Source organism: Notolepis coatsorum (genome assembly GCF_963971535.1).
Source record: "Notolepis coatsorum genome assembly, chromosome: 5".
In the NCBI taxonomy this organism is placed as follows: Eukaryota; Metazoa; Chordata; class Actinopteri; order Aulopiformes; family Paralepididae; genus Notolepis; species Notolepis coatsorum.
Window position 1 is genome coordinate 150,660,902 of NC_140169.1, and position 18,058 is coordinate 150,678,959.

Below are 18,058 nucleotides of genomic sequence, written 5' to 3' on the forward strand. Positions count from 1 at the left end.
CCCCCCCCCCCATTGCCGTGGCTTGTGAGCTGGTGTTATTACCAGCATCAAACCTCGCATAGAAGGTATTGAGGTCATTTGCTAAGGAGATGTCACTGTTCAGTTTGAGGGAGGCGCCTTTGTAGTCTGTCATCGTTTTGAGCCCCTGCCACATAGCTCTAGAGTCAGCTTGTTCAAACTGGAGTTCAATTTTATCCCTGTAGCGCCGTTTGGCCTCTGACACTGTCCTCCTTACGTTGTATCGCGCCACCTTGTGGTCATTCATGTTGCCTGCCACTAGGCCGTCGTTGTATGCTTTGGTGCGCTCTCTCAGAGCTTCACGGACGGATTTGTCTACCCAGGGTTTTTGATTTGGGTAAACTCTCATTTTGGTAGTGGGGATTGTTTCTTCCACCAAAGTACAAACATAGTCCAGCACTGTCCGTGTAGACATTAATGTTATCTGTGTCGCGGAACACATTCCAGTCTGTGCAGTCAAACGCAGACTGGAGCGTCTCCTCTGACGTCAAATCCCATTTCTGCACCTCTCGCGAGACTACAGGAGTACTTTTGATTCTCTGTTTGTACATTGGTGAAAGAAAAATGGACGCGTGATCTGATTTACCAAAGCCACTATCAGAATGAGCCTTGTAGCCACCTTTAAATTGCGTGTAACAGTGATCTAGGATGTTACCGCCTCTGGTGTTGCAAGTCACATGCTGATAGAAGTCAGGTAATACCTTTCTCAGATTGGCGCTATTGAAATCACCCAGCACTAAAATGGCGGCGTTAACGTTCGCAGCTTGTATTCTATTTACCTCGTCGTGGAGCCTGGAGAGCGCGACGTTGTTACTGGCTTGCGGTGGAATATACACTCCTACAAGGATGATCGCCGTTAACTCCCTCGGGAGGAAGAAAGGACGACACTTGATGGTTATATATTCCAGGTCTGGGCAGCAGTGGTTGGATAATTCCTTCACGTTAGTTGGATCGCTCCAATTGTTGTTAAACATGAAGGCAATACCTCCTCCACGTTGTTTACCGGACTCTGCTGTACGATCCTTGCGGTGGATAAAGAAGTGTTCGTCCGGTTGGATTGCGTGGTCTGGAACGTCCGGCGTGAGCCACGTTTCGGTGAAGCAGAGAACGTTGCAGTCTCTGACGTCTCTTTGGTATTGAATCCTTGCTCGGATATCGTCCAGTTTGTTGTCAATTGATTGTACATTGGCTAGCAATATACTGGGCAATGGCGTTCGGTGGCGTCTGGATCTCAGCCTGTTACGGATCCCAGCTCTCTTCCCACGCCGTCTGGATCCTTTGTTCCTGGGGTCGGGAACAAAGGGATCTGGTCCCATTTTCCGGAGAATCTCCTCAGGCCATTGTTGCGGTTCGGAAAGCTGGTCCAGTGAGTAATCCAATCGGTAAGTTTCCCGTAATCCGATGTCTATAAGTGACTGACGGTCATACACATTAAATGCACCTACTGTTGGTACAGACAAAACTCTTAAAACTATAAATATTAACAAAAGTAAGCACAGTCTCGACGGAGCGAACAGAAAGGCAGCCGGTCGTTGCAGCGCCATTCTACATGTAGGTATGGGAGTTTTGAGTTATTGTCCATGTTTTCAAAGTCTCTTTTGGTGTTTGCAATTTGTGGGAAGTATATGTCTCTGATGTCTTGGTATAGTGGGCAGGTTGTTAAGAAGTGGAGCTCGGTTTCCACCTCATCTTGTGTGCAGTGGGTGCACAGTCTGTCTTCTCTTGGGAGCCAGGTCTGCCTATGGCAGCCTTTCTCGATGGCTAGGCTGTGCTCGCTGAGTCTGTACCTAGTCAAGGATCTTCTTAGTTTTGGGTCAGTCACAGTGCTCAGGTATTCTGCCACTGTGTACTCTCTGTTTAGGGCCAAATAGCATTTCAATTTGCTCTGGTTTTGGGTTGTTTCTTTCCAATGTGTCAGATAGTTTTCTTTTTGTTTTCTTATAATTTTATTTAGTCCGGTGTGGTTTCTGTCTGGTGGCTCTGCTTGTGTTTGTGAGCAGAGTCCCAGAACCATCTGGCTGAGTGGGCATCTATCGAGGGTCTCTCTGTGGGTGAGGGCTATGTTGTGGAGTGTGTCTGGGTCACTTTCTTTTAGATGATTGTGGAATTTGAATGCTCTTTTTTGAATTTAGCTGATAAGTGGGTATCTTCCTAGTTCTGCTCTGCATGCATTATTTGGTGTTTTCCGTTGGGTGCGGAGAATGGATTTGCAAAATTCTGCATGCAGAGTCTCAATTGGGTGTTTGTCCCATTTGGTGAAGTCTTGGTTTGCAAGTGGGCCCCAGACTTCACAACCATATAGGGAAATCAGTTCTATGACGGAGTGTAATATTTTGAGCCAGATTTTGATTGGAATGTCTAACTTGATGTTCCTTTTTATGGCATAAAAACCCTTCTTGCTTTGTCTCTCAGGTCGTTTACAGCTTGGTTGAAGTTCCCTGTAGCACTGATGTTTAGGCCGAGATAGGTGTAGTTTTTGTGGTTTCTAGGGAAATTGTGTCTAGGAGGAATTTGTGTTTTTGTTGTTGTAGGCTGGGCCTTTTTTGGAATATCATAATTTTAGTTTTGTTTAGGTTTACTGTCAGTGCCCATGTCTGGGAGAATTTGTGCAGAAGGTCAAGGTGCTGTTGTAGCCCTTCTTTTGTTGGGGACAGCAGCACCAGGTCATCTGCAAACAGTAGGCATTTGACTTATGTGTTTGCTAGGGGGATGCCAGGTGCTGCAGTTTGTTCCAATGTTTTTGCCAGTTCATTTATGTATATGTTGAAGAGGGTTGGACTCAAACTGCACCCCTGTCTAACCCTGCGGTGTTGAGGGAAGAAGTCTGTGTGTTTTCCCTCAATCCTTACAGCACATGTGTTGTTGGTGTACATTGACTTTATGAGGTCGTAGGTTTTCCCTCCAATGCCACTATCTAAAAGTTTGTACAGCAGACCCTCGTGCCAAATTGAGTCAACGAAACAGGAGTATACTTTGCTTTTATTTTTATTTATTTGGTTGTCGATTAGTGTGCTGAGGGTGAGAATGTGGTCTGTTGTACGGTGATTTGGTAGGAAGCCAATCTGTGATTTGCTCAAGGTATTGTTGTTTGTGAGGAAATGTATGAGTCTGTGGTTAATGATCATACAGAGGATTTTTCCAAGGTTGCTGTTGACACAGATCCCACGGTAATTGTTTGGGTCAGATTTGTCTCCCTTTTTGTGGAGCGGTGTTATGAGTCCTTGGTTCCTGATATTGGGGAAGATCCCGGAGCTAAGGACAATGTTAAGGAGTTTTAGTATAGCCTATTGGAATTTGGAGTCTGTGAATATGATCATTTCATTTAGGATACCATCCGCTCCGCAGGCTTTCTTGGTTTTGTGTGATTTTATTTTGTCCTGTAGTTCTTGTAGTGTAATAGGGGAGTCTAGCGGGTTCTGGTAGTCTTTTATGGTTGACTCCAGGCTTTATAGTTTATCTTGTATGTGTTTTTGCTGTTCATTATTTTGTATTGGGCTAAAGAGATTGGAGAAGTGGTTTACCCATACGTCTCCATTTTGGATGGGTAGCTCCTCGTGGTGTACTTTGTTTAGTTTGTTCCAGTTTTCCCAGAAGTTGTTTGTTTTTATGGATTCCTCTATATCTTGTAGCTGGTTTCTAACATGTTGGTCCCTTTTTTTCTGACTGTGTTTTTGTAATGTTTCAGTGTTTCACTGTATTGAAGACGCGTGTTCTGGTTGTCTGGGTCTCTGTGTTTTTGGTTTGATAGGTTCCTTAATTTCTTCCTGAGATTTTTACAATCATTATCATGCCATTTGTCATGCATATTTTTATTTTTCCTAATTACTTTCCTATTTGAGGCTTTTAGGTTGGATAAGGAAGCTGTAAGGTCAAATATGTTATTGAGGTTTTCTACTGCCCCGTTTACGCTTTTGCTGTTGTGTTGGAAGTATTTTTTCTAGGAATTGGTCTAATTTGGTTTGGACTTTTTGTAGCTTGATAGCGGATTGGAATGCTTCCATGCTACTTTCTTTCCATTTGTAGTGTTTTTTAATAGTGTGTAGTTTGTTTGGTTTAGGTGTTTCCTGGTTGGGTGTTGATCTATTCAGGTTTTGCTGTGGTCTGACAGGGGTGTTTGCTGGCTGACTGTGAACGCTCTGAGAGACTCTAGGCTGAGGTCAGTGATAAAGTAATCAACTGTACTGTTACCCAGAGATGAGCTATATGTGTACCTACCATAAGAGTCCCGTCCCCTCGGAGCCTACCGTTAACTATGTACAGTCCCAGCGAGCGACAGAGCTGTATAAGTTGTGACCATGTTTATTTGTTGTTTGGTCATAGTTCTCTCTCTCTCTCTCTCTCTCTCTCTCTCTCTCTCTCTCTCTCTCTCTCTCTCTCTCTCTCTCTCTCTCTCTCTATCTCTATCTCTATCTCTATCTCTATCTCTATCTCTCTCTCTATCTCTCTCTCTCTCTCTCTCTCTCTCTCTCTCTCTATTCAAATGGCTTTATTGGCATGACGTACTTCTACATGTTGCCAAAGCAATATTAAACATGGATTACAAACAGATATAAGTACATACAAAATATCATCGTAAAATAAAACATCAAGTATTACGGCATAAACATGTCAGGTGACTGTCACTCACTGTCCCTCAGTTTGTGGCAGGCAGCAACATATGCTGCTGCTAGCTCACAGCTTGTTGAGTCCTCCCCTAGTAGGACTGGTCGTTTTTCTGTATCTGGTAGTGCGAGAAAGCCTTTTTTTATTAATTCAATTTAAAAAAAAATGCGTTTCTCTAATATATTTATATTTTTCACATTTGGTGAGGAAGTGCCACTCAGTTTCAGGCTCACTGAGGGTGCAATGACAGCACAGCATTTGCTCTGCAGGAAGCCAGGTTTACCTGTGCCTCCCCTTTTCAACAGCGAGGCTGTGCTCACTCAGTCTGTATTTTGTCAAGGTTCTTTTTAGTTGTTGATCAGTCACCATGCTCAAATAATCTGCTATGGTGTACTGTCGATTTAGAGCCAGATAGCACTGCATTTTGCTCTGTGCTTTTGTTTGTGTTTTCCAATAGGTGATGTAGTTTTGTTTTAGCTGTGTAGTAATTTGATTGATTCTGATTGGTGACGTGTTCTGTTCCTGAGGTGTGTTAAGAGAGCAGGTTTGTGGACTCAGCCTCAGTACCAGCTGGGTAAGGGGGTTCCTGATGCTCCTCAGCTCTTGGCACTGCAGGGCTTGATAATGGTACGAGAGGGGGTCACTTCGTTTTAGGTGTGTCCAAAAGTTAATTGCTCTTTTTTGTATTTTTAGTATTAGTGGGTGACGGCCTAATTCTGCCCTGCATGCATTGTTTGTAGTTTTCCTCTGGACATGTAGGATAATCTTACAGAACTCTGCATGCAGGGTCTCAATGGGGTGTGTGTCCCATTGGGTAAAGTCTTGTTTTGTAAGTGGACCCCACACCTCACTGCCATAGAGTGCAATTGGTTCAATAACACATTCAATTAATTTTAACCAGATTCGAATTGGTATTTCTGTTTGTATATTTCTTTTTATGGCATAGAAAGCCCAGCGTGCTTTCCCTCTCAGCTCATTGACTGCTTCCTTAAAATGTCCAGTTGAACTTAGTTTTAGGCCTAAATAGGTGTAATGTGTGCAGTACTCTACATGTTTTGTACCAATTGAGAACTTTGGTAGGACGTCCTGAGATCTGGATATTTTTTGGAATATCATTATTTTGGTCTTTTTGGGGTTTACTGCCAGGGCCCAGGTCTGACAGTAATGCTCTAGCAGGTCCAGGCTCTTCTGTAGGCCGTCTGCTGTGGGGGACAACACAACCAAGTCATCTGCAAAGAGCAGGCATTTCACTTCCCGATTGTGGAGACTTACACCGGGGGCAGAGGACTTTTTTAGTATATTAGCCAATTCATTAATATAGATATTGAAGAGTGCCGGGCTGAGGTTGCAGCCCTGACGAACGCCTCGCCTTTGGGTAAAGAATTCTGTAATTTTTTTGCCAATTTTTACGCTGCACATATTACCAGAGTACACTCTCTCTCTCTCTCTCTCACCAGGCGGCGCAGAAGGTTCTGAAGAACTCCAAGCTCGCCTGCAGTCGTCTGGGTCTCTACAGGATGCCCTTCGCCTGGGCAGCGAGGTATCTCTCTGTTCCTATTGGTTCACTCATCTCTCTGTTTCTATTGGTTCACTCATCTCTCTGTTTCTATTGGTTCACCCTTCACTCATCTCTCTGTTTCTATTGGTTTATTTATTGGTTGATTCGTGGGATCATGTATGTTAATTATATAGTTTACACTGTTTTATTTCTCTCATATTTGTATATTCAGAATTAATTATATTGTTTACACTGTTTATTTTTTCTTATATTCTGATAAAATTGTATTGCCTATATTCATGTGTTTCTACTATTACCCTGCCCATACCTGTACATCCCCTCCCCCCCCTCCCCATGCTGCTATGACGCCCGCATTTCCCCCAAGGGGATCAATAAAGGAATATCTTATCTTATCTTAACCTTTTCACTGCCACACTACCAAATGGTTAACCCTTTCCCTGCGACACAACAGAAGGTGAACCCTTTCACTGCCACACGACGGCAGGTTAACCCTTTCACTACTACACTACAGAAGGTTAACCCTTCACTATCACACTACAGAACCCTTTCACTGCCACATGACAGCAGGTTAACCCTTTCACTATCACACTACAGAAGGTTAACCCCTTCACTGCCACATGACAGCAGGTTAACCCTTTCACTACCACACTACACAAGGTTAACCCTTTACTACCACACTACAGAAGGTTAACCCTTTACTATCACACGTATCTTATCGTATCTTAATGTGTCGACCTGCTCTCTTCCAGGCCTCTGTTCAAAGACGCCTCCGGCACATTGGACAAAAGTGCCCGTTTCTCTGCGCTCTACCGGCAGGACGGCAACAAGCTCTCCAACGAGGATATGTTCAAGCTGCTGGCCGACTTCAGGAAGTAAGACCCTGTGAAGACTAGGGATGTTCGATGTTGGCTTTTTTACCGATATCCGATATACCGATATTGTCCAACTCTTAATTTCCGATACTGATATCAACCGATACCGATATATTCCCCCCCCCCCCCCCAAAACGGAATCATTTCAGGTAATTAACATATCTTTTGTCGTGGAATTAACACAACATTATGCATACTTTTGACAATAAATAAAATAAGCATTTGTTCTTACTTGCTGTCCTGGGTAAATAAAGGTTAAATAAATGTAGAAAAAATGTAAAAAAAATAAAATGTAATACCGATAATTTCCGATATTACACTTTAATGCGAATATCGGCAGATAATATCGGTAGGCCGATAATATCGGACATCCCTAATTATAATGCATGTAATTGTCTGCCGTGATTATAATAGAGAAATTACAAGTAGACGCACACGTTTTTAGACGCACTTCAAGAAAAGTATTACTCTGATTGTGTCTGTGTCCTTTTTGATAATGCTTATCTGCTGGTATAATACATAGTTATATACATTTTTTAATACAACAAATATATATTATTTGAATATTCAACGACTCAAATGTGGTGAAATTATGTTGAAACTGCTGGCTGCCTTCTGGAGGCTCATCGCACCACTAGGAGTGATCGTTGCACAATGTGTAAATAACGATGTCGTTATTATTGCTAATCTAAGGGTCAGATGGTTATATCAATAAGCATTTTCACATCTTTAGAAAGTTAGTGTTATCACAATGATTAAATGTTATTCTGCACACTTTTAATAATGCTGATGTAATGCTTGTGTGATAACAGTGTGGCACAAAACTAGATTCTGTCAACAAACCACAGTATTTAGTTGATTCGTCAGTTGAATTCCTAAGTGACCACAGTAGCTTTTGGAATGGTGTGCAGTGATTGGCTTGTGTGGAATGGTGTGCAGTGATTGGCTTGTGTGGAATGGTGTGCAGTGATTGGCTTGTGTGGAATAGTGTGCAGTGATTGGCTTGTGTGGAATGGTATGCAGTGATTGGCTTGTGTGGAATGGTGTGCAGTGATTGGCTTGTGTGGAATAGTGTGCAGTGATTGGCTTGTGTGCAATGGTGTGCAGTGATTGGCTTGTGTGGAATAGTGTGCATTGATTGGCTAACCTTACTGTCATGCACTTGTCCTAATAAACTAACCTACACTGTAACACGCAACACTTTGATGAACATTTTTACTCAGCTGATAGAGTTGTACCCTTCTTGCTGTCTTGTCGTACAGTTGTACCCTTCTTGCTGTCTTGTCGTACAGAACTTGTAAGTCGCTTTGGATAAAAGCGTCAGTTAAATGACTAAATGTAAATGTTGTGTGCAATGGTGTGCAGTGATTGGCTTGTGTGGAATAGTGTGCAGTGATTGGCTTGTGTGGAATGGTGTGTAGTGATTGGCTTGTGTGGAATGGTGATAGATTCAGAAACATCAGACAATCTGTACAATTAAGAGCACATTTAAAGACGATTTTAAATCATTAAAGAAAACAATTACATAATACTGGGGTGACCTGATTGGAGGATCAAGAAAAGAGGGCGTGGCTTGATATGCCGGTATGTCAATTGAGGCATTAACAGGTATTTGTTTCCCCCCCCCCCCCCCCCCCCCCCAGGCCAGAGAAGATGGCCAAGCTGCCCGTCATCTTAGGAAACCTAGATGTTACCATCGACAGCGTAGCTCCCGATCTCACAAGTAAGTCTCCTCCCCAGTTCAGCCGAATTTAAAACGGCACAATTAATGTATAAAGCAAAAGGTAATGTACTTCCAGGAAACATTCAAGAACTGTTCTTTGATAGAGATAATCTGAGGGGAGAACTCAATTTAAAAGTTCTTAGTGTATGCACTACCATGAGAAGACGCTGCATCTCAATATGTGGAGTGAAACTGTGGAACAGTCTGAATGTGGTGCTAAAGCAATGTCCAAACATGAGACAGTTCAAACTGAATTATAAGGAAATGATGTTCACGAGGTACAGGGATGAGGAAGGGACTTGATATTCACCGGTGTTAATTTTTTTTTTTAATTTCTTTCATGTTTTACATATATAGTTTTTGTTTTTAGTTTTGCATGTGTATATATATTTGTTTTGTGAGGTTTTAAATTAGTACACTCATTTGAGTAGTGGAAAACGGGTAGGATTAAATAAGTGTATAAGATTTAAGATTTGTTTATTAAGGACAATGCAAATTAATGAACATCATTTACATGTGTATGCATAACATCACAGCATGATAAGGTCGTAAATATGCCGGGAATAGCACAGGGCTAATTTCCACCCGTAGTCCTAACATAAAACAAACACAAAACGGACCATACAACGTTCATTCATAAAAACTGACATCACTGACATGACCACACTAACATGACATTCAGTCAGTACAACATCACTAACATCCCTGTCTAACAGCCATTTCCTGAGTTGGCCCCTAAAGGTGGACAGGGTGGTACATTCCCTTAAGGGGACCGGAAGGCTGTTCCATGTTCCACTTCCCTTTATCAATAGAACATTTTAGCTGAAGGCGGTCTTTCTAAAATGGACCTCACAATCCCGTCTGGTGTTTGACCTAGTGGCTAATCCAGTGTTCCTTTTCTCGTGGATAAACTCTTTGAGAGGGGGAGGGGCTAATCTGTGCAGGCATTAATTTTATATACAAAGCAGGAACTTTTATAACGTCTGAGGTTTTCAAAATTTTTAATTTGATGCTTATCCAGGATTTTACAGTGGTGGTATGAGTACTATACTTCTTCCTACTCCTTTTCGAACATGTAAATTGAGTTATGTTTTGCTTTTGTTTATTTATTTAAAAAAAAATCCATTTAATTTCTTGAGATCAATGATTTGTTTTGATTTTTTTTTGTTTGTATTTATTTACATGTTCGAAATAAAGATTTAAAATTAAAAACACGTTCCCACGCAGTCGTAAAACAGATGCAAGGCCACCGCCGACCGGCTCTGACTGGTTCGGACCGGCTCTGATTCCGTCTGGTTTGTTTGGTCTCCCTCGCCGCCCGCAGACTGCGTCACCTCGTCCTACATCCCCGTGAAGCAGTTTGACGCCGCCGGCGGCGAGAACACCGGCATCCTGTTCGAGGTGGAGGAGTTCGTGCCGTACATCGCCAAGTGCTCGCAGCCGTTCACCATCTACAACAACCACCTCTACGTCTACCTGAAGCACCTGAAGTACGACGGCCAGAAGTCCTTCGCTAAGGTACAGTAACCCCCCTATCTGACGCCCAGGTCTTTAACCCCCCCTATCTGACGCCCAGGTCTCTAACCCCCCCCCTATCTGACATACAGGTCTCTAACCCCCCCCTATCTGACATACAGGTCTCTAACCTCCCCTATCTGACATACAGGTCTCTAACCCCCCCCTATCTGACGTCCTGGTCACATAACACCCCATTTCCGTTTATCATGGGTATCTATGAATTCTCAGCCCTTAAAGTTTCTCTTTGGCTCAGTCTATTGGATCAATTAAGCCGGTCAGTGTGTCAAATGAAGGCTTCTAACAATGGGTAGGGTCTAATCAAATATATATATATATTTTTTTTTTATTATCTTTTTCCCGATTCTTTTTTCGTTTTTCTCCCCTCCCAATGTTAGTCGTTATGCCAATTCCCAATCCCCTTCCTGGTCGTTGCGCACTCTACCCCCTACCGTCGGTCCGGGAGGGCGGAGACTATCACATGCTTCCTCCGACACACGTCTAGCCAGCCCACCGCTTCTTTTCACCTGCCAGCGCAGACTCTCACTGTAGGAGTCGCTGTTTACAACGACCAGGACCCACCCTCGCCGGGTTTCCCACCCGCTGACACTGCCAATTGTGTCAGCACGGACGGCCGACCAAGCCGGAGGCACCACAGCCGGATTCGATCCCACTGGCTCTGTGGTGGTAGACAGACGCTTAGTCCGCTGCGCTACCCGGCCACCCTAATAAAATATATTTCTTGTGTGTATGTCCTCTCTCTGTGTGTCTGTCCTCTGTGTCTGTCCTCTCTGTGTGTCTGTCCTCTGTGTCTGTCCTCAGGCCAGAAATATAGCTGTCTGCATGGAGTTCAAGGACTCGGACGAGGAGGAGGCTGTTTCACTCAAGGTACATTTACTGTCCGATGTCTCCTGATACGGTTCCCCAGGGGGACCCTTGTTTAACTAACTGTCATCCCTCCACAGAGCATCTATGGGAGACCCTTGTTTAACTAACTGTCATCCCTCCACAGAGCATCTATGGGAGACCCTTGTTTAACTAACTGTCATCCCTCCACAGAGCATCTATGGGAGACCCTTGTTTAACTAACTGTCATCCCTCCACAGAGCATCTATGGGAGACCCTTGTTTAACTTACTGTCATCCCTCCACAGAGCATCTATGGGAGACCCTTGTTTAACTAACTGTCATCCCTCCACAGAGCATCTATGGGAGACCAGGGGGGCCCTTATTTACCAAAAATGCCTTTGCTGCAGTATTACATCATCAGCATAGTCCTGAATTCTATGATGAGGTAAGACCACAGTGCCGTACGATAGATCATTATCTATCTTTCAAACCCCATTGTATAATTACAAAAAATAAATGGTTGTGTGTTTTGTTTAAAGGAATACGCCAACATTATGGGAGCCGTCTTCTCCAGAGTCAGACCAGGAGATGGATACCAATTTCCTCTCAATTGTGCGTTCAGTAGAAAGCTATCCAGCTACAAACTAGCCTAGCTTAGCACAAATGAATGGAAGCGGATACTTAAAACTCCGGGAGAGGTGTTTTTGTGGCCAACAGCTGCTAAGCTAACGGTCTGTATCCGCTTCCGTTTGATTTCGTCATCGACCTTTATTTATTTCTCGAAATTACAATTGAGGTCACCCTCATTTTCAATGTAGTCAGAGACTTTACAGACATTTTAATGCACACATTTCTACAATATAATAATATTAAATATTAATAACTATCTATATAGTACGAGATATCGAAATAAAGATTTCAAATCAAATCATTCATTTGTGCTAAGCTAGGCTAGCTTGCAGCCAGATTTCTGATACTGAACGGAAATTGGCATCCATCTTCTTGTCTGACTCTGGAGAAGACGGTAAGAGCATTTCCCATGACGTCGACGTGTTCCTTTGACCGTGTGTTTAGTTAACCATGTGCCCCCCCCCCCCCCCTCAGTTTAAGATGGAGTTGCCCACTCAGCTGCACGAGAAGCACCACCTGCTCTTCACGCTCTACCACGTCAGCTGTGACAGCAACAGCAAGGCCAGCACCAAGAAGAGAGAGCTGGTGGAGACCCAAGGTACTGCAGGCGTACTGCAGACGAGACACGCGGCGTAGTGGAGAATATGGAAAGCGTCAGGGGTGTAAAGTACTTGAGTAATTGTACTTTGTTACAATACTTACCGTAATTTCTCTAATAGTGACCCGGGCTTGTATTGCTTAAACTGTAGCGGGTACCAGGCTTTTATTAGGAGGAGGCATGTATAAGAGAGAGGCCTATATTTCAAATTTTCAAACGGATCATAATGAATAAATCAACATTTTGTGTCAGTTTGAACCCAGTACAATGTACTGGGTTCATTTATTGAAACCAAGTACTGTATGAAATAGTAAACAGTGCAATTACAGGTGGTCACTGGTCATTTCAACGTTTTCAAAGTGAAATCAAGTAACTTTACCTTAGCAGCTCAGTATGCAGCTCAGTATATTAGTAACCCGGCTTGTATTAGGAGGTCGGCTTATAATTGCTTAGCTCAAGAGCGCACCCGGCCATTAATAGAGACCCGGTTTGTAATTGACTACCGGTCACTATTAGAGGAATTACGGTAAGTACTGTTTTTGGGGATTTGTACTTTACTAGAGTATTATTAGGTTTGTATACTGTACATGTACCTACTTTTACTCAATTACATTTCAGAGAAAATAAACATACATTTAAAATGCAGACCTACAAAGTACAAATCTCGCAGGTCCAACAATTTTAATGAGTATATTTGTTTCTCTGGCCGAACTAACGTTAACGTTATTAATCCTGCGGCCGCGCTTTATTTAAAAACAGCCAATCAAATCCCCATCAATGGAAAATGAACCCGCCCATACCCATGCTGATTGGTCCTTGTGCAAGACTAGAAAGCGGGGATCTTTGATTAATCACCTGCTATCAGAAGAACAGACAGTCAGAGTGACGAGCTACAGAAGATGGCCACAAACGATAGTACGAGTGATGAAGAGGAGGAAACGGAACATTTCATTGCCCCGGAATACATTTATTTTTTTACTTTTACTGGTACATTTAAAAGTAGAACCTTTTTTACTTTTACTCAAGTGTGTTTTTAGCCAGATACTCTGAGACAAATACAGTAAAGTAAATATAGGGTAGGATGTAATGTTAAAGCCTTTTTTTTTTTTTAACAAATGTTTTTTATTTTCCCTTTTTTTACATGAATCAAGACAAACAATACAGTAACAGTAATAATAAACGATAAATCACAGGACAATAACAGAAATCATAATAACAATGTAATGTTAAAGCTTAATGTTATATCTTTTGTTAGCTAGCATGGTAATATTGTATGATTAAAGATCAAATATGTATTTCGTTGATTTCCTATCGTTTACAATGGTGGCCGATCCATGTTTAAAACCACACAGACACTGATTGTGGATCCAGAGATATTGGTGCCTACGCTCATGGAAACCCTGGAAAAGGAATTTTGAAGGTTGTTTGCTTTTCCCCCCTCAGGGCCTGAGAAAGTCTTGGAAAATGATACACGTCCAAAATGTTTTTGGAAGTGTCATGGAAATCTGCTCCCGATCTCTCTCTCTCTCTCTCTTTCAGCCGGTCGAGTGTTGAGCGTCGAGCTCTGCGGCTTGTAGTTCAGGTTACTCCTGGCGAACACGCTAACCGAACACGCCACGAACACGCCACCGCTCACACGGCTCATCAGCCACGTCGTTTAATGTGATTCATCAGCCGTTTGTTTTGATTACAGTCGCCTCTCTCGTCCACCGATAATTAGATTAGATTAGATTAAAATGTATCGTCATCATACAGCACAAGTACAGTGCAATGAAAATAAGTTTGTCATCCAACCAGAGTGAAAAAACTTTTTGAATATTTTTTTTTTTTTTTTCATTAAAAACGAAGGTAAAACCCTGACGAAGTTTGAAGCCCAAAAACAGGCTTTGGAGACAGCTCTATTGAACAGTAGGAATAGGTATTGTTCTCTCCTGCATGGTTGAACGGTAGGAATAGGTACTGTATTGTTCTCTCCTGCATGGTTGAACGGTAGGAATAGGTATTGTTCTCTCAAATTATATATCACAGGAAACAATCTCAACCTTGGATCCGACACATTGAAGTCTCACAATTTAATAGCACCTGGGAATTGCTTGTGGATAATCTAGGCTCCTAATCACATGATATTATTGACCTGTGAGCCGTCCACTCCACAACCCACCCTTCTCTCAATCCCCTCCTCACCCCCTACTTTACTTACCCTCAAAAAAGGACCGGGAGTAAAAAAAATAAAAAAGGAATAGGTATTGTTTGAACGGGGGGCGGCTACATGGCGTAGTGGGCAAGGCGCTCGCCACGAATACTGGAGACACTGGGCTCGCCTGTTCGAGCCCAGCGCTCCACATTGCTTTCAGTTTAGCTGGTCGTCCGTACTAATACACATTGGCCGTATTAGGGGGTGGGAAACTGATGGGTGGGGATCGGGCGTTGTGGACAGCGACTCCTACAGGTCGGTTGGTGCGCCTGCGCAGTAGAATCAGGAAGTGTCGGGGGCAGCGTGAGCCTCCCACGCGTTACTCCTCGCCACTGAGAGATCGAGATGCTATGTATGACTTAGTCCACATTGCAGCCGGCTTGTGGGAGGCAAGAAACAGCGTTCGTGACAGGGGAGGGTTGAATTGGATGATACGAAAATTGGGATGGGAGAAAATATAGAAAATGGGAGAAAAAGTGGATAAAAAAAAGGGTATTGTTTGAACGGTAGGAATAGGTATTGGTTTGTCCTGCGTAGTTGTGGGACTGTTGGCTGACTCTCTCCTCTCCCTCCCTCGTCCCCAGTGGGTTACGCCTGACTCTCTCTCTCTCCTCTCCCTCCCTCGTCCCCAGTGGGTTACGCCTGACTCTCTCTCTCCTCTCCCTCCCTCGTCCCCAGTGGGTTACGCCTGACTCTCTCTCTCCTCTCCCTCCCTCGTCCCCAGTGGGTTACACCTGACTCTCTCTCTCCTCTCCCTCCCTCGTCCCCAGTGGGTTACGCCTGACTCTCTCTCTCCTCTCCCTCCCTCGTCCCCAGTGGGTTACACCTGACTCTCTCTCTCCTCTCCCTCCCTCGTCCCCAGTGGGTTACACCTGACTCTCTCTCTCCTCTCCCTCCCTCGTCCCCAGTGGGTTACACCTGACTCTCTCTATCTCCTCTCCCTCCCTCGTCCCCAGTGGGTTACGCCTGACTCTCTCTCTCCTCTCCCTCCCTCGTCCCCAGTGGGTTACACCTGACTCTCTCTCTCCTCTCCCTCCCTCGTCCCCAGTGGGTTACACCTGACTCTCTCTCTCTCCTCTCCCTCCCTCGTCCCCAGTGGGTTACGCCTGACTCTCTCCTCTCCTCTCCCTCCCTCGTCCCCAGTGGGTTACACCTGACTCTCTCTCTCCTCTCCCTCCCTCGTCCCCAGTGGGTTACACCTGACTCTCTCTCTCTCCTCTCCCTCCCTCGTCCCCAGTGGGTTACACCTGACTCTCTCTCTCCTCTCCCTCCCTCGTCCCCAGTGGGTTACACCTGACTCTCTCTCTCTCCTCTCCCTCCCTCGTCCCCAGTGGGTTACACCTGACTCTCTCTCTCCTCTCCCTCCCTCGTCCCCAGTGGGTTACACCTGACTCTCTCTCTCCTCTCCCTCCCTCGTCCCCAGTGGGTTACACCTGACTCTCTCTCTCCTCTCCCTCCCTCGTCCCCAGTGGGTTACACCTGACTCTCTCTCTCCTCTCCCTCCCTCGTCCCCAGTGGGTTACACCTGACTTTCTCTCTCTCCTCTCCCTCCCTCGTCCCCAGTGGGTTACACCTGACTCTCTCTCTCCTCTCCCTCCCTCGTCCCCAGTGGGTTACACCTGACTCTTTCTCTCTCCTCTCCCTCCCTCGTCCCCAGTTGGTTACACCTGACTCTCTCTCTCTCCTCTCCCTCCCTCGTCCCCAGTGGGTTACGCCTGGCTGCCCCTGCTGAAGGACGGCCGGGTGATCATGAACGAGAGCCACATCCCCGTCGCTGCCAACCTGCCGCCCGGCTACCTCAGCTGTCCGGAGGGCAGCAGCAGCAAGGTAACCGCCCCTCTCCCCCACGACGTGACAAATAAAACAAAAACTTGAAACTTGAACTTGAAGTAAAAATGTAAAACTTCCCTTTTCCTTGCAGCAACATTCTGGTCCCGAGATCAAATGGGTGGATGGAGGCAAACCTCTGTTCAAGGTGTCCACTCACCTCGTGTCCACCGTCTACACTCAGGTCAGTCAGCCGGCGTGTGTTTATCATCTGTAGAGCGCTGGTTACCAAGTCAAGTTAGTGTTTAAAGGTGCTATAGATAACATTTTACATAGAGTAATCATTTTTTTTTATTATTTTTTTAAATGATACACCCACAGCCTAGGGCTTTTAGAAAGTATTGCTTTTCCCAGAAAATAATACATAATAATTGATTAATTAATTTATCATAAAGAAAATAATGTGCAGGTCCAAATTGAATGTTGTTGTGTACATATTGCAGGCAACTTCTCATTTCCCCACGTGGAATGCACTTGACATGCTGCTGCTCTAGTGCGACATCTAGTGGCTAAATGTTATCTATAGCTCCTTTAATCTGCAGAGTTTATCCTCTTGCTTTCTTCTCTGCACTTTTATTTAACTGATGTTTATTTTCTTTTGTTACTGTAATGCCTTGGTTTTACTTTTCCCCCCTGTAAAATGCTTTCAAATGGGGAATTACACTATACAAATTCAGTCGTTTTTGTAAACGTGATCTCTAAATCCAGTGGATCCCAGCTTCATGGATCTCTCTCTCCGCTCCACAGGATCAACATTTGCACAATTTCTTCCACCACTGTCAGAGCACGGAGTCTCCAGAAGCCCAGATCTCAGGGGGGGAACTCGTGAAGTACCTGAAGGTAAGACTAAGACGTGTGACGACATGCAAACGGACGTCCCGTCCATATGGAAATATAATATCTCATAACCTGGATACGTTCTCATCCTGGTACCTGTATAAAGATACCTGACATAATGCCGGTTTTAGCTGCGATAGTCATTTATATACCGTTTACTGTCTGTGTAGGCTACTGTACATATATATATATATATTATTATTTTTATCATTCCATTTGGGCTGTGGGGGGTGCTTAATGTCTGAAGGAGTCGACTGAAGGCTTCTTGTCCTCTGCAAAAGCATGCAATTGGTCCACTGATGGATACATCTTGATATTTGTCTAGTCTAGTGTGTTCATTAGACAGGTGAAATCCTCTTTCAGTGCCTCTGTGCCCGTTTTTCTGGTATGCGTGCCATTAGCCTTAGCCACGCTTCTAGGCCTCTTTGCTTTTGGAAAGAATGATCCAAAAAAGAAACTGACTGAGAGATAGCCAGTCGACTACGGCTCCTTTCGATCGATTAGTCGACTATTCGACTAGTCGAGGTCAGCCCTAGCGTGTACGTTCTGGAAGAGTTGCGTTGTTTTTACCTTTTGTAAATGACCAAAATCATTTCCGCATTCCAGTTGTACTGATTGAAAAATCAATCGTAATTAAACCTTGTGTTTTCCATTGACCACACAGCCGTGGCAGCAGCTAAAAACAACAACAGTAGCTAACCTCCCACTCTACTCGACGTCCTGTTTACACAGCAACAGTGAGGCAGGGCTGTTAACACAAGGACTCATGGTGTCTCTTCTCCTTCCCTGTCCTGTCCTGTCCTGTCCTGCAGATAATGCTAAAACACACAAGAAGCACACACACACACACACACACACACACACACACACACACA

At 44.2% G+C, this 18,058-nt stretch overlaps 1 protein-coding gene across 2 annotated transcripts in view; it reads left to right on the forward strand.

Moving 5' to 3' along the window:
* Positions 1 to 18,058, forward strand: part of LOC311229007 (dedicator of cytokinesis protein 9-like) — a 502,654-nt gene that overhangs the window by 342,619 nt on the left and 141,977 nt on the right. For both annotated transcript variants that reach the window (XM_084314997.1, XM_084314998.1), the window contains exons 14-23: positions 6,078 to 6,160; positions 6,889 to 7,011; positions 8,655 to 8,734; positions 10,059 to 10,252; positions 11,072 to 11,137; positions 11,450 to 11,542; positions 12,202 to 12,325; positions 16,225 to 16,346; positions 16,441 to 16,530; positions 17,094 to 17,186. In XM_084314997.1, coding sequence (XP_084171123.1) covers positions 6,078 to 6,160; positions 6,889 to 7,011; positions 8,655 to 8,734; positions 10,059 to 10,252; positions 11,072 to 11,137; positions 11,450 to 11,542; positions 12,202 to 12,325; positions 16,225 to 16,346; positions 16,441 to 16,530; positions 17,094 to 17,186 — 1,068 coding nt within the window. The remainder of the gene's footprint in view (positions 1 to 6,077; positions 6,161 to 6,888; positions 7,012 to 8,654; positions 8,735 to 10,058; positions 10,253 to 11,071; positions 11,138 to 11,449; positions 11,543 to 12,201; positions 12,326 to 16,224; positions 16,347 to 16,440; positions 16,531 to 17,093; positions 17,187 to 18,058) is intronic.